The 16303-nt window shown below is 34.9% G+C and overlaps 1 protein-coding gene across 1 annotated transcript; it reads left to right on the top strand.

Annotated features, from left to right (window-relative positions):
• The first annotated feature begins 223 nt into the window (after positions 1–223).
• Positions 224–1143, top strand: LOC117076789 (olfactory receptor 5AC1-like). Its single transcript, XM_033200670.1, is given in 2 exon segments — positions 224–788; positions 791–1143. Coding segments are annotated over 2 exon segments (918 nt in total).
• The last annotated feature ends 15160 nt before the right edge of the window (positions 1144–16303 follow it).

The raw sequence follows: 16303 nt of genomic DNA, 5'->3' as shown, positions 1-16303 counted from the left end.
ATGATTGCAGTATTGCACTGCAGCCGGAGTGACAGAGGAAGACTCTGTCTCAAAATAATGAAACAAAACAAAATAAAAGTGGACAAATAAGGGTAAAAATTTAAAACTAGTAAAACAAGGAGCACCTCTTGGGAATCAGCCACACGTAAAATGTCATCATTGTTATGACTCTTTTGTGACTATATTCTCTCTTCTTTCGTTTTAGTGGTTGGCCAGGTCACACATGGCTGAAGAAAATAAGACTCTGGTGACTCACTTTGTCCTCACGAGGCTTACAGATCGTCCAGGGCTGCAGGTGCTCCTGTTCCTGGTGTTCCTGGTGATCTACCTCATCACCCTGGTGGGCAGCCTTGGCCTAATGGCTCTCATCTGGAAGAACCCCCACCTTCACACCCCCATGTACTTATTTCTTGGCAGTTTAGCCTTTGCAGGTGCAGGCACTTCATTCCCTGCGACTCCTAAGATGCTTATCAATTTTTTATCAAAGAATCATATGCTATCCCTGGCTGAGTGTGCCACCCAATTTTACCTTTTTGGTTCCAATGCAACCACAGAATGCTTCCTGCTGGTAGTGATGGCCTATGACCGCTATGTAGCCATACACAATCCCTTGCTTTATCCAGTGGTGATGTCCAATAGCCTCTGTACTCAGTTTATAGGTGTTTCATATTTTATTGGTTTTCTGCATTCAGTGATTCATGTGGGTTTATTTAGATTAACTTTCTGCAGGTCCACTATTATACATTATTTCTACTGTGAAATTTTACAGCTGTTCAAAATTTCTTGCACCAACCTACAGTTAATATACTTCTGATTTCCATCTTTTCAGCATTTATACAAGTCTTCACTTTTATGACTCTTATCGTCTCTTACTCCTATATTCTCTCTGCCATCCTGAAAAAGAAGTCTGAGAAGGGTAGAAGCAAAGCCTTCTCCACTTGGAGTGCCCACTTGCTTTCTGTCTCTTTGTTCTACGGCACTCTCTTCTTCATGTATGTAGGTCCTAGGTCTGGATCAGCTGCAGATCAGGACAAAGTGTATTCTTTATTTTACACAATAATAATTCCTTTACTAAATCCTTTTATTTACAGCCTGAGAAACAAAGAGGTTATAGATGCCCTGAGAAGAATCACGAAGAAATAAATAGTTGTCAGACAACTTTCAAAGTTTCTTCTTTATATTCTGCTGAGAAAACCCCACGTCCTGTAGATTAGGACTAGCGGTCAGGGTGGTCCCTGAGCTCTGTGTAAAGGATCTCAGCTTTGTATTGTGTTTACTTGGATATGGATCCAGTGAAAGTTTAGTAATGTTACCCAAAATTAGCTTATTTAGAAACACTGTGCTGCATTTTAATCTGAGCATTTAGCTTTTGCGAATTAGCTATTTTCTAGGGCTTTCAAAGTTATAGGTAGTAATTGGCAGTTATACTGAGAAATACTGAGAAACATTTATAGTTGCACAAGAAAGACATAATTTTATCAGGATTATTTTAACAAAATCCAAGCTATTCTATTATATTACCTTGAAAAGTAAAGGGAGCAGTTGAATTGCAGTTGTTTCCCCCATTTTGAGAGGCCTCTGAGGAATGGACATCTAGACAGGCAGGTTATATTGCTGGGATTGGTCTGAACTGATTGCTGATTTAAAATGTTCCCAAGTATGTTGTATCAGTTTTTAAGATCGTTTATTATTTAACCTATATTTTATGGAATGCAGCTATACTGAAAAATGGAGGTGAGGCAAACATACTTCCAGGGGCTAGGTGACAAGCAAATTACTTAAGCTGAGAGATACTAGACCCTGCACTTTTCTTGTGCTAATTTGAGCTGTACTTATTTCAGTTTGCATTCAGTTATTGAAACTTGGGCAGTTGTATCTGGGTATCCAAGGCCTCTGTAATGCTGCTGCTATGCATTATTTGGTATTCTTGCTTAAAGCTAAATCAACTTAGGTAATAAACATGGCTAAATAAACACTGGGTGAGTTTGATTGTCATTGTACACTTGAAATCTACTACAGGGGTCCAGTGAATAAATGACGCTCATACAGAAGGATGGGTAGGGAAAATCTTTTGAGACTTTAGTGCTGGGATGGCTGCTAACTTATCCTTGGTTTGTGGTAGTGAAAATTTTTTGAGGCAAATTTTGGGGGACAATCTCATCAATGGAATTTAGATGATATAACTTCAAAACTCTACAATTAAGCAAAATGAATTAATAAAAAAGCAAATGGAAAATGGCTGGAAACATTGCTTGATTGTTATTAGTGATAGTAGCACAATGGAAATTCTAACAGAAGAACACAAAGAAATAGACTTGATTTACAAGAGGTGAGGAAAATATGAAAGTAGAAGACAAGCCATAACATGTTTTGCTGGAAATCTGGAAGAGATTATATTTACTGGTCAACTAGAAGTCACTTAGTGTGACCACTGACTTTTCAAAAGGTGTGAGGACAAGGCCAGATAACCATAGAAACTAGGAGGTACTGTTAAATAATCGAAGCATTTTGCCAATGGATAAACACTAGAAACCTGATGAGGTTTTGTTAGTCTGGATGCTCAGGCTGTATGTTCAAGGAAGTAACATTTCAAAGGTAAGGAATCCATTCAGTTTGAATGGAATTATATGGCCAACCTATATAAACTTCAGTATACATTTCTCATTTCCAATTATGATTCACAATAGTTAAAGTAAAAATCCAACAAGCTTGCCTGCCCAATTCTTTCTCTTAATGGTAGATGAAGGATCCCTGCAGAGATAGTAGAAATATTCTAATGCAGACACTTTAGGTTGATTGTGAATAAAATATATAATTACCCTCCCTTTTTTTTTTTGAGATAGAATCTCGCTCTGTCATCCAGGCTGGAGTGCAGTGGTGCCATCTCGGCTCACTGCAAGCTCCACCTCCCAGGTTCACGCCATTCTCCTGCCTCAGCCTCCCACGTAGCTGGGACTACAGGCACCCACCACCGTGCCCGGCTAATTTTTTTTTTATTTTTAGTAGAGAAGGAGTTTCACCACGTTAGCCAGGATGGTCTCGATCTCCTGACCTCATGATTATAATTACTCTTAATGGAGAATGCCTTTAACACAAACTATGATAAATGCAGTGATAAGGACAGTTTATGATGCTTGGTACCCTTATATAATCTTCCTTTTATTAGAATATAATACTATACAGACAACCATGACAAATATGTTAGCAAGTTGCTACTCTTGGATCTCGATGATAGAAGAAAGGTATGTAATATTTAAAAGGAAAGAAATGATCAAAAATGGTCTCACTACACGAAGTTATTTTGATGGCTAATGAAAGTATGAAAAGGAAATAAATTGATGAAGGTGCTGTGTAAAATATGGTGGTGAATTGCTACTGGCTAGGAGGTGGAAAACTCTTGGTACTTTGGACAACCACACTTGCCTCACCGAAAGAACTCTTCAAGTTTGTTCTATTTACTCCTGTTTGGGATATGCCAAAGAGTATGGGAAAATAAAGTGGGTAAGCAAGGTGCAGAGGATACCTCTGTTAAGGCAATAGAATTTTTAAAAAGTTAAAATCTACTTGCAAAATTTCAGCAGAGAAATCTAAAGATGTACACTTGGGCTAACTTGAATAGCTTTGGGGTGGTGAACAGAGTTTCCAGGGGATTACCAGAAACTGGAACATAACATATTGAGATACCAGCAAGAGGCAGAGAGTGCAATATTAAGGACCAAGATAAAACTTTGAAGATAATGTGATGCTGTCATAGTAGGTACCAGAGTTATATTAAGTTACAAATTGGAAAATACGAAAGTAAGAATGACCTGTAGAAATGTCACCTCTACATAAGTGTCTTATTGGATTTGATGCTGTGTGAATAGAGAGATTTGCCACTGCCTGCTGGTTTCTAATCAGATATTAATTGAGCATGTCTGTACCATTTCTAATTTGACATACAAATGAGAACATTTAGAATTGTGCAAATTTTCCTCTGAAGTGAGAATTAAGCAAAACCAGATCTCAGGAGGACAATGACAACTTTCCGCTTTGATTAAAAAGATAGTAGAAACAGGAATATTAATTCCCATCAACTAATTATATAAAAGTCCTGTCTGGTCTCTAAGGAAAAAGACAGCTCATGAAGACTAACCATAGACTACTGAGGACTAAATAAGATCATTCTCCTGACGATCTTCTCTGTGCCATGAATGGTAAAAGTCATTCAAGAAGTATAGCAAACTAAAGGTGACTGGCTACCACAGAGCTGGCCAAGGATTTTTATTTTCATTCCAGTTTCAGAAGAAACTAAAACAATTTGCTTTCTTTTGGTAAAGCCTCCAATACCTATTTAAGAGAATTAATTTTTCCAGTATAGATATGTACTTTGGTTAAATAAGATCTAGACGTGATTCTTATAAGAGAAAATTAGTTTATTACATTGATAATATTATAATTTATCTCTCAGAGGAATTAAGAAATTAAAGTCTTAAGAACTGTGGTGACACATATGACTAACCCAAAGTGGCCAATCAACCTCATTAAGCTATAGGGCCTTGCACAATCTGTAAGATTTTAGGGAGTAATTTTGATTAGAATCACAATAGACATTCTACAAACAACAGAATAAATTGCTATCTTTGCAGCTCTGATGGTTAAGAAGAGGACTATCTGCATGTTGGTGAGTGTATTTCTTGCACTTGAACATTTTATGAAGGCCCAAATTGAGTTACTCGAAAGAAATCTGAGTTTTAATGAAGTCAGGAAAAACCATGAACTTTGAGACTTACAATCTATGTTCCAGACAATCTTTCTAGAACCACATCATCCATCATCCTAAAGTCCAAATGATTTTAAAGGTGTCTGTACAGCTGGAGTCCCTGGCAAACATCAACTTACCAAACAATGACACCATCTGGAATTTGGAATTTTTAATTACTTGATGGGCAGCAATGAAAAGCCTTTTTGAAAGACAAGTGTAGGCCTGTTATTAGGCCTTGGTGGAAATAGCGCCCTCCATGGACGCACAGTAAATAATTTTGTTTTATTTTATCATTTATTGTTTGTTTTACTTTTTAAAGAGCAGTTTTAGCTTTACAGCAAAATTGAGAAGAAGGTACAGAGATTTCCCGTATTCCTCCTGCCCGGACACATGCACAGCATCCTGCATTATCAGCACCCCCAACAGAGTAGCACATTCATTTCAGCTGATGAGCCTATGTTGACATACCATAGGCACCCAAAGTTTACACTTTGCATTAGGGCTCACTCTTGGTTTTGTACGTTCTATGCGTTTGGACAAATGTATAATAACATGTATCCACTATAATAGCATCATATGGAATAAACCTGAGATAACTATTGTGTTATGAGCAATGTCAAATACATGTTTTTAAAAACCTAAGGCAAGTCAACAAAAATCATTGATTAAATGAAAAGAGATATAGGAATATCCACTGATGATGGCTCCAGGGGAGTGCTTCATATTCATGACCAGGTTTCAGCCCTGCCAGTGGGACTGAATACAGGATGCCCCAAGGAGATACTAGTTCTTAGTACTGAATAATCTGAACCTTGTAATTATTCCCCTGCTAAAGCAAAACATGCTACCTGGTTCATCAACAGAAGATCCAGAATTGAAGGACAAGATGCATTTTGAAAATCTGTAGCCACTTACTCCAAAAATAAAGGATAAGATCTTGGTTGAAGAACGTAGAAGTAAATATATACAATGGACAGAATAAGGGTAGTGTATAAGAACCTTCCCAGTCTTATCTGGTGGATTAAAATTTGATTTTCTCCTTGTTTTCTGTTGAAATGAAGAAATATTTTGATTTATTTTAAATATTAAGAAAACCTTGCTTTCCTGAGATAAATCTGACTTGGTCATAATGTATTATTATTTTTATATGTGGTGGTATATTATTTATTAATGTTTTTATTAGGGATATCTAAATTTGAGATCGTGAGGTATATCAAAATTTCTTTACTGTTGTCTTTGTCTGGTTTTGATATGAGATGTTTCTGGAGTTTGAGTAAAAGTGTTCTCTACTCCTTCATTTTCTTAAAAAGTTTGTGTAGGATGACTATTTTTTCCATATTTGTTAAAATTTGCCAGCAGCTATTTGTTTTATTATGAGAATTTGTATATTTCAGCTAGATGGTTAAATTATTGTAATATTTTAGTATAGTAATATTCCCTTTTTTAATGTTTGTAGTATCCTTGATGATGTCCCTCTTTCATTCCTGGCATTGGTAGTTTATTTTTCCTCTTTTTAAAAATAATTATTCTAGTAAGAGGCTCATCATTATTTTTGACCTTTTCAAAGAAATAGCTTTTAGTTTATTAATTTTTTCAATTGTTTTTATTCCATTTTATTGACTTATTTATTTATTATTTCCTTCCTTTACCTTACTCAGGGCTTAATTCGCTTTTCCACTTTTTAACTTCTTAGAGAGTAAATGTAGATAAATGACTTTAGACCTTTTTCCTTTTTTCATATAAACAGTTAAAGCTATACATTTCCATTTCGGTGCCACTTTACCAGTATTGTATATTTTATATATGTGTTTCTATTTTCATTCAATTCAAAATGTTTTCTCTGTGTAAGACCTTTACACTGAACAACTCACCCAGTAATAAAGCAGATTCTTTGAAGTGCACATGGTACATTCACAATATAGACTACAAAATTGGCCATTAAATAATCCCAGTCGATTTTAAAGGATTGAAATAATACAAAGTGTGTTCTCTGACAACAATGGAATTAAATCAGAAATCAATAACAGACAGATATTTGGAAAATCTCCATCTATTCAGAAATTAATGAGCACACTTCTAAATAACCTATGGGGGAAAGAAGAAATCTAAAGAAAAATTAAATTACTTGTACGCCCCCAACACTTTTGTATGTTGAAGTCCTAAATTCCAATTTGATAGTATTTGGCGGTAGAGCCTTTGAGAGGCAATGAGGTTTAGGTGAGGTCATGAGAGTAGGGTTCTCCTTATAGGATTAGTGTCCTTATAAGATAATATACTGAAGTTTACTCTCTTTCTCTCTGCCCTGTGAGGACACAGTGAGAATGCATCGTCTGCAAGCCAGGAAGAGAGCCCTTACCAGAATCCCAATCCCAAGAACTTACAGCCTTCAAGCTGAGAAAATTAATTTCTGTTGTTTAAGACACCCAGTCTATGGTATTTTTTAATGACAGACTGAGAAAACTGATACATATCTCATGCAATTCTTGAAATTCTTTTTAAAAATGTGTTTCACTTGTCTTTGTTCCATCTTATTCTTTCTTGTATTCTTTTGTATTATTGATTTTTTAGCATTCAATTTTATTTCTACTTTTAGCTTACTAGTTAAACCTCTTTTTTAATAGTTGCTCTCTGTTTAAAATATATAGTCAATTTTTCGCAGTCTGCCTTCAAAAAACATTTCTTCCTATGTATAATGTAAGGACTTTATAACAATATACTTCTGTCCTTTTTGTCTTTTTATTATTTTTGTCACATATTTAATTTCTACATGTTATGATTTTCACAACTGGTATTACTTGCGCTTTAAGGAGTCATTTATTTAGAAAGACATTACAAACAGAAAAATATTCACATATTTACCAATTTTTTTCTTCATTTCTTTGTGTAAACTCAAATTTCCATCTGCTTTCAATTATTTTCCCTTTTATTTTTGAAAGATATTTTCACTGAGGAAAGTCTTCTAGGTCTACAGTTCCTTTTTGCTGTCAGCAGTTTTATTTTGTTATTCTGTTGTTTTTGGCTTGGAAAGTTTCTGACAAGAAATCCATTATTTTTATTTTTCTGTTTAAGATGTGTGTTTTTTCTGGATATTTTTCATATTTTATCTTTCAGAAATTTAATTATAATGTGCCTTGGTGTAGTTTTATTTGTGCTTATGTTGTTTGGAGTTCATTGATCTTTGATCTCCTAATTTTAGTTTTAAAATTTGCAAAATTTTTGGCCATTATTTCTTCAGCAATATTTTTGTCCATTACTTTCCTTCTGGAATATGAATTTCATGTATGTTGTACAACTTGATATTGACCAACAATGAGACTCTATTAATCTATTTTCAAACTTCCACAAATCTCTTTATGCTTCATGTTAGATTGTTTACATTGCCATTTTTTCAAGTTCACTAATCCTTTTTTGTTTCTGTAGAGGCTAACCTTCTCTTAACCTTATCCAGTAAAATTTTAATTAAAATATGGCCTTTTTCATCTCTAGAAATTCCATTTGATTCTTCCTTATGTTTTTTATTTCTCTTATTATGCTTATTTTTATTATATTGTTTTATAATAGCTGTTTTAATATGCTTGCCTGTCAATTCATCATTTCTGCCAGCTTAGGGTCTTTCAATTGATTGCATTTTCTTCTGATTATGTATCATGGTTTTCTGCCTCTAAGTTGTCTAGAAATTTTTAATTGGAGTTTTGACATTATACATTTGGAAATTATTCTGTCAGGCAGTTACATTTTTGCATGTAAACTTACCCCTTTCTAGATTGTTTTTCAGGTTTTATTTGGTGAGTTTTGTATTATCTTTAGAGCTAATTTAGCTCCGTTACTTAGGCTTAGTCTTTCTGGGGTGTCTAATGAATGCCCCATGTATTCAAGGGCGTCTCTAAACTCTGATTATTGGCAACACGAAAAATTCACACCAGTGTTACCTACTTGAACTTTTTAACTTACAGATACTGGGTTACTGTTTTCGCCCCCAGTTGTTTGCTTTCCCACTGAAGTTTTATTCATATGAAGATCGATGTTTAGACAAAACCTTATGCGTACCTTTATGCAGACTTATGTATTGCTTTGTTTGCATAGTTTTCTCTTTTTTGGTACTTTTGCAAATTCTAGCTACAACAACTTCTCTTAACTGCAGTCATCATCTCCTCCTGTCAGCAAGATTGTCAGTTCTGTTTCTGTTCCTCTTACTTAAGACACAGTCTGGAAATTGTCTCCAGGCAGAAATCTTAGGCAATTATAAGGTTCACTTCATATATTCTCAGGGATCACAGCAGTTCTCTTCTGCCTTTTGTACACTATCTGAAAACAACAGCTGCTTTCTGTATTCTGTCCATTCTCCTATTGTTTACAGTGGAAGTGCAAGTCCCATAGGCATTACTTTTTCACTGAGGGAAACGGAAGTATAAGACACCATTTTTGTCACTTATCTCTGACTAAAATCTTCTAATACTTCTTTTTGGCTATCCAAAGAGTCTGCATTTTTTAGTGTAGCATAAAGATTCATAAAGTAATCAAGCAAATTCTTCATACCTGCATTAAATATGTAATTTACTAGTTTCTATAACTTGGCTCCTATTCTTCCTTTCTTCATCAAGGAAAACGCTTCATCTTTATAATTTCTAAATTGTGTCCACTACAATTACAATGCAGCATGAATTCTATCTCTTCTAAGACCATCCCAAAAGTGATCCCTTGCCTCTTTGAGCTTAATTTTGTTATTTATGTTAATTTGTTAATTTAGTTAATCATCCATGCAATTACTGAAGAAAAGTTACGGTACATTTACCACAATTTTTATTTCCAAGGAGTTCAGTCTTGGGGAGGAAATAGATTTATAAAAATAGTGACTGTAATAGAGATTAAAAGTGCTGGAAAAGAACTAAGTACAGGCATAGAAGTGGTGCAGGGAAAAGAAGTGAAAGAGTATTGCTCAACTCTTACATGGAGATAATGGGGGAGAATAAAACATAACTTGCTAGAACTGGTGGCACTGAGGCAGAACAGGAAGCATAAGAGAATTATAAGATGTCTGCCAAGTACTCGTTTCAGAATGAGGGAGCACAATATGTAAAAGTAGTGCTTTACGTTTGAATTTGTAAGTGTTTAAATATAGACAGAACATACGGTGAGAAGGAGGTGGGAGTATCAGAGATAAGACTGGAGATGTAAGAAGGATTAGACAATGGGAAACCATTTATGCCATGATAATGAGTTGGGATATTTATGCCATGATAATGAGTTGGACTTTATTATAGGTAAATGTGGTACCAATGAAAGTTTATGAATTACTGATTAATAGCTATTATAAAATCTGGATCATTTTGTGCCATAATTCAATATATATTCTTAGCCAGGGGTAGTGGCAGGCACCTGTAGTCCCAGTTACTCTGGAGGCTGAGGCAGGAGAATCACCTGAACTTGGGAGGCGGAGGTTGCAGTGAGCCGATATCGCACCACTGCACTCCAGCCAGGGTGACAGAGTGAGACTTCATCTCAAAAACCAAACCAACCAACAAACAACAATACATATTCAATATATAATATTCAATATTCAATAATATTTTGGCCATTACTCTCTTTCTGGGATATCAATTGCATACATGTATATATGATAGCATGAAAAATAAATAGAAAATAAGCTAAGATTGGAAATCAATAGAACAATAAGGATATAATTACAAATTATTAAAAATATTTCCCTGAATTTCTGGAAATACTGGTCTGTTGAATATGTCTGGCTTTACATGTTGCCATTGAAAATGTCCTCTGCCAGCCTGGTTTTGTCATCTTTGCCTGAAAGCCCAGAGCGTATTTGCTTTACTTTATAACTTAATAGTTTTAAAATGTTATGTTCCAAATACTATGTTTCCCTTCATTTTCACAGGTAGATAAGAAACTTACTGATACGTAGATTCATATTTTTTTATTTCTAGAAAATTTCATATTATAATTTTAGTAATAATTCCATTTCATTGAACACTTTTTCAGAAATTCTAATTACATATATATTGGATTTTGTTTACCTCTAAGTGATATCCATCAGTTTTTCTTGGCTAACTTTTTGTTTGTTTTCAGTGTTGTTTTTCTCCCTGAGCTGTTTGAATGACTTTTCTTTTTTGTTGTTGTTGCACTTAGGTCCCAGAATATGATTACATTTTTTCACATTTTAATTGTTTTAAGTCTACCAGACCCTATTTGTCAATGGGGCTTTATGTTTCATTCAGGTGGCAATGCAACACAATTTTTGTCAACTTCATGAAATTGATCACTTCTTTCTCATGATCATTTCACACTAAAGTTCAAGCATGTTTAGTATATCAGAAAATTAGTAGGTGAGATATTGGAACAATGGCTGAAGTTAGACACTAGAGTGAAGCACAGAGAAATGGTTAAGGGGAAAGTAATTCTAGAAGTGGTTGGTTCACTTAGGAATATTTGTGTTCTGATAATTCTTACTTGCCTAGACAGCATTGTCACTTCAGGAACTGGCATATTGAATGACGTGATAATGTGAATCTTCCTGTTGACTCATCAGTTAATATCATAATTTTACCTCATCATGTATACAAAAATTAACATTTGAGCTAATTTGTAGGTTTTTCTATTTTTCTTTCAATAGATATTGGGGGAACAGGTGGTATTTGGTTACACTGTTAAGTTCTTTAGTGGTGATGTCTGAGATTTTGATGCACCCATCACTGGAGCAGTATACACTGCACCCAATTTGTAGTCTTTTATCCTTCACTCCCCTCCCACCCTTCCACCTGAGTCCCTTAAGTCCATTGTATCATTCTTATGCCTTGGCATCCTCATAGCTTAGTTCTCACTTTTAAATAAGAATATACAATGTTTGGCTTTCCATTCCTGAGTTACTTCACTTAGAATAATGGTCTCCAACTCCATTCAGGTTGCTGAAAACGCCATCTTTTTTTTCCCCTTTTCATGGTTGAGCAGTATTCAATAGTATACATTTTCTTTATCTATTCCTTGATTGATGGGCATTTGGGCTAGTTCTATATTTTTGCAATTGCTAACTGTGCTGCTATAAATGTGTGTGCAAGTGTCTTTTTCACATAACGACTTTTTTTCCTCTGGATAGATATGCAGTAGTGAGGTTGCTGGATCAAATGGTAGATTGACTTTTAGTTCTTTAAGGAATCTCCATACTGTTTTCCATAGTGGTTGCACTAGTTTACAATTCCACCAGCAGTGCATAAGTGTTCCCTTTTCACCACATCCGTGCCAACATCTAATATTTTTTTATTTTTAAATTCTGGCCATTCTTGCCAGAGTAATGTGGTATCACAATGTGGTTTTAATTTGCATTTCCCTGATAACTAGTGATGTTGAGCAGTTTTTCTTATGTTTGTTAGTTATTTGTATATCTTCTTTTGAGAATGAGCTACTCATATCCTTAGCCTACTTTTTGATGGGATTATTTGTTTTTCTTTTCTTGCTTATTTGTTAGAGTTCATTGTAGATTTGGGTTATTAGTCTTTTGTTGGATGCAAATTTGTGAAAATTTTCTCCCACTCTGTGGGTTGTCTGTTTAGGCTGCTGATTATTTCTTTTGCTGTGTAGAAGTTTTTTAGTTGAATTATGGTCCATCTATTTATGTTTGTTTTTGTTGCATTTGCTTTTGGGTTATTGGTCATGAAATTTTTGCTTATGTCAATGTCTAGAAGGATTTTTCTGATGTTATCTTCTAGAATTTTTATAGTTTTAGGTCTTAGATTTAAGTCTTTGATCCATCTTGACTTTATTTTAGGCAAGAGGTGAGGATCCAGTTTCAATCTTCTACATGTGACTAGCCAATTATCCCAGTACCATTTGTTGAATAGGGTGTCCTTTCCCCACTTTTTGTTTTTCTTTGCTTTGTTGAAGATCAATGGGCCTAAGTATGTGGCTTTATTTCTGGGTTCTCCATTTCATTTTGTTGGTCTATGTGCTTATTTTTATACAGTACCATACTGTTTTGGTGGCTATAGCCTTATAGTATAGTTTGAAGTTGGGTCATGTGATGCCTCTAGGTTTGTTCCTTTTGCTTTGGGTAGACAAGCTCTTTCTTGGCTCCATATACATTTTAGGGTTGTTTTTCTGGTTTTGTGAAGAATGATGATGGTATTTTGATGGGAATTGCATTGAATTTGTATATTGCTTTTGGTAGTGTGGTATTTTCATGATATTGATTCTACACATCCATGAGCATGGGATATGTTTTCATTTGTTTGTGTGATCTATGATTTCTTTCATCAGTGTTTTGAAGCTTTCCTTGTAGAGGCCTTTTACATACTTTGTTAGGTGTATTCCTAAGTATTTTATTTTATTTTTTTGCAGCGATTGTGAAAGGGGTTGAGTTCTTGATTTGATTCTCTGTTTGGTCACTGTTGGCGTATAGCAGAGCTACTGATTTGTGTACATTAATTTTGTATCCTGAAACTTTGCTTAATGCATTTACCAGTTCTAAGAGCTTTTTGGATGAATCTTCAAGGTTTTCTAAGCATATGATTGTATCATCAGCAAACAGCAACAGTTTGACTTCCTCTTTACTAATTTGTATGCCCTTTATTTCTTTCTCTTGTGTGATGGTTCTGGCTAGGACTTCCAGTACTATATTGAATAGAAGTGGTAAAAGTGGGCATCCTTGTCTTCTTCCAGTTCTCAAGGGGAATGCTTTCAACTTTTCCCCATTCGGTATAATGTTGGCTGTGGGTTTGTCGTGGATGGCTTTTATTACGTTAAGGTATGTCCCTTATATGCCAAGTTCTTGATTTGATTCTCAGCTTGGTTGCTGTTGGTATATAGCAGAGCTACTGATTTATGCACATTAATCTTGTATCCTGAAACTTTGCTGAACTTTCTTAATGTTTCTGTTATTTATTTATGCATTAAAAAGGACCAAAATTTAGTGTTTCATCAGCAATCTAATTATTATCTGTCACAATTCTATGGGTTGACCAGGGTCAGCAGGGTGGTCGTCAGATGGTCTGTAGTCACCTGAGGTTGCAATTGGTCTGGATTTTCCAAGATGACTCATTCGCAAATCTGGTACATTGGTGAAGATGGCTAGAAGACTGGGCTCAGCTAAGAGCCCCTCTTTCCCTACGTATAGTTTCAGAACCTTTCTCTCTCCATGTGATTTATCTGGTAGGATAACCTAACTTTAGATGAAGGCTCAGAGCTCCACAAAAGGCTAGTGGAAGCAATTTCTTAAGCTTGGACTGGCACAACATAGCTTCCGCCACACAAAACACCCGTGGAGCAGGACAAAATTGTAACATGGTTATAATTGTGTTACAACTTATAAAAATATTAATAATACATTATTAATAACTATAACAATATATTGTTTAAAGAGAGTCATTGAGAACCCCATTGGGGCTCTCAAAACATAAACACCAGGAGATGTAGTTTGTAGGAACCGTCTTTGGAAAGTGGCTACTACATTCAATTTCTTTCTATATGTTTCAGTCAAATCTAGTTTTCCTTGGCACCTAATAATTGCTTTTATTTCTTAGAATAGTTTTGTCTTCTTTAATTATTTCCTGAACTTTTTCACATCTATGTTTTAATCTTTTAGCTTGTATCTGTTCTCCGTTTTAGAAGTTTTGATTTGAGGTTTTATTTTTAAAATATCTGCTTGTATAAGATGTTCAATTTTAGTTTGTGTCCTGTGTTACAATTATCCCTGCTCTGTGGATGTTTTTAGGAGGAACAATATTCCTAAGCAGAAAGAAATGTATTGGGTTTTTTTATTTTATATTTTATTTTTTTCTTTTAACACTTACCATGGGTATTCTCATTTGCTTTCTAGCAATTTAAAATATAAAATTGTTCAGGATCATCAATTACATTTATAAATAGACATGTATGAGTGGTTTGGATAGTTTACTAAATTTTGTTTGTTTTTGTTTTATTTTGGTTTTGGTTTGTCACATATTTCTTCTATAGTGAAATGAAAGTTTCAAATTTTGGGGACCTTTCTTGGAGAAAATTTAAAAGTGTCTTCTGATTTTGTGATTGTCTTTTGTTTCTTTGGGACACTTAATTTCCTTTTTTTTTCTTTTATTCCCAAGCCTAAGAAGGGTTTCTCACTCTTCTGTGTTCCCCTTTCACAGAGGTTGAGCTTTCACAGAGACTGCTTATTCTTCTCCTGCATACTCCCACGTCTCTTTCTTTTGACAGCTCATAGCCTTTGCTCTTTCCTATCAAGTTTTCCGTATTCCCTTCACTTAGAATGTAACTTCCTGTTTCTGAGAGTGATTTTTGGGTTCCGCTACTCTGAGGCTTTAGTTCTTCTCTTCTTTTTTTCTGTAGGCTCTATCTTCTCTTTAGTCTGGTCCAGTCTCCAGAGTAGATGTTTGGGCATAATTTACTCCTTATCTGTAAATGGAAGCGTATACTATTCTGTCTTTTAGTTACACTAAAGGTGTTTTGGAGGAATATATTGTTCTTGTTCATCAATAAAGTTTTTGCTTTTTGTTTTTTTAATTTAAGAATGCATGGAGAGATTTCGATTTTGCCAGTCTCCATTATCTTATGGAAACCATATGGATACAAATAATTAATTTGATTTTAAGAGCCACCATTATTTACTTTTTAATAAAATCAGATACAAAACTAAATATCTACTGAGTCCATCATTTTAAAATCTCTGGATTAGAAACATAGTATGGAGGTGAATCAAATCCATTTAAAAAGCTGGGATACAAATGACTATTTTCTCCCAAAAGGTAATAATGGTTGGAATAATTTTGACCTTCAGAGATCTTCATATTTTAATAAAGATTCTTTAAAGCAATACAGGGACCACAAAGACCTCCTTACCTGCTTGATTATCTGGAGAGAAATTGTGTCAGGTCCTGTTTTTTTGTTTTTTTGTTTTTTTGTTTTTATCATTTCTCACATCTTTGTCAACTATGATCCATGCTATTGTTAAACCCGATGGCTAGGCTATCGTACCTGAGCATTTATTCTTTGCAGGATTAAAATGATGTTGAAATTCTGTTGCTCTCTTGATAGACTTCTACAGACTACTTGACTATTTGTGAATCTAGCTTTTATTCCACAGAAATTCTACTTTGCCAGCATAATGTGTGTGTGTGTGTGTGTGTGTTTTGTTTTTGTTTTTTTAAGACGGGGTCTTCTTCTGTCACCCAGGCTGGAGTGCAATGGTGTGATCTTGACTCACTGCAACCTCTGCCTCCCAGGTTTAAGTGATTCTCCTGCCTCAGTTTCCTGAGTAGCTGGGACTACAGACGTGAGCCACCATACCCGGCTAATTTTTGTAATTTTAGTAGAGGTGGGGATTCACCAGATTGGCCAGGCTTGTCTGGAACTCCTGACCTCAATTGATCCACCTGCCTTAGCCTCCCAAAGTGCTAAGATTACAGGCATGAACCACTGCACCTGTCCTGCCTGTATAATGTTAAATACATCAGGCACTGTTAACAAAGAGGCAATACTAAATCAATATTATGTTAATGTTCTTATTGGAGTTCTTATTTGCTTATGGATAAGCAAAACCTAATGTCAGTATAATATTAAAGCCCA

Source organism: Trachypithecus francoisi, unplaced genomic scaffold, assembly GCF_009764315.1.
Source record: "Trachypithecus francoisi isolate TF-2019V2 unplaced genomic scaffold, Tfra_2.0 Lachesis_group0, whole genome shotgun sequence".
Taxonomy (NCBI): Eukaryota; Metazoa; Chordata; class Mammalia; order Primates; family Cercopithecidae; genus Trachypithecus; species Trachypithecus francoisi.
This window is presented reverse-complemented; position numbering and strand designations above follow the sequence as displayed.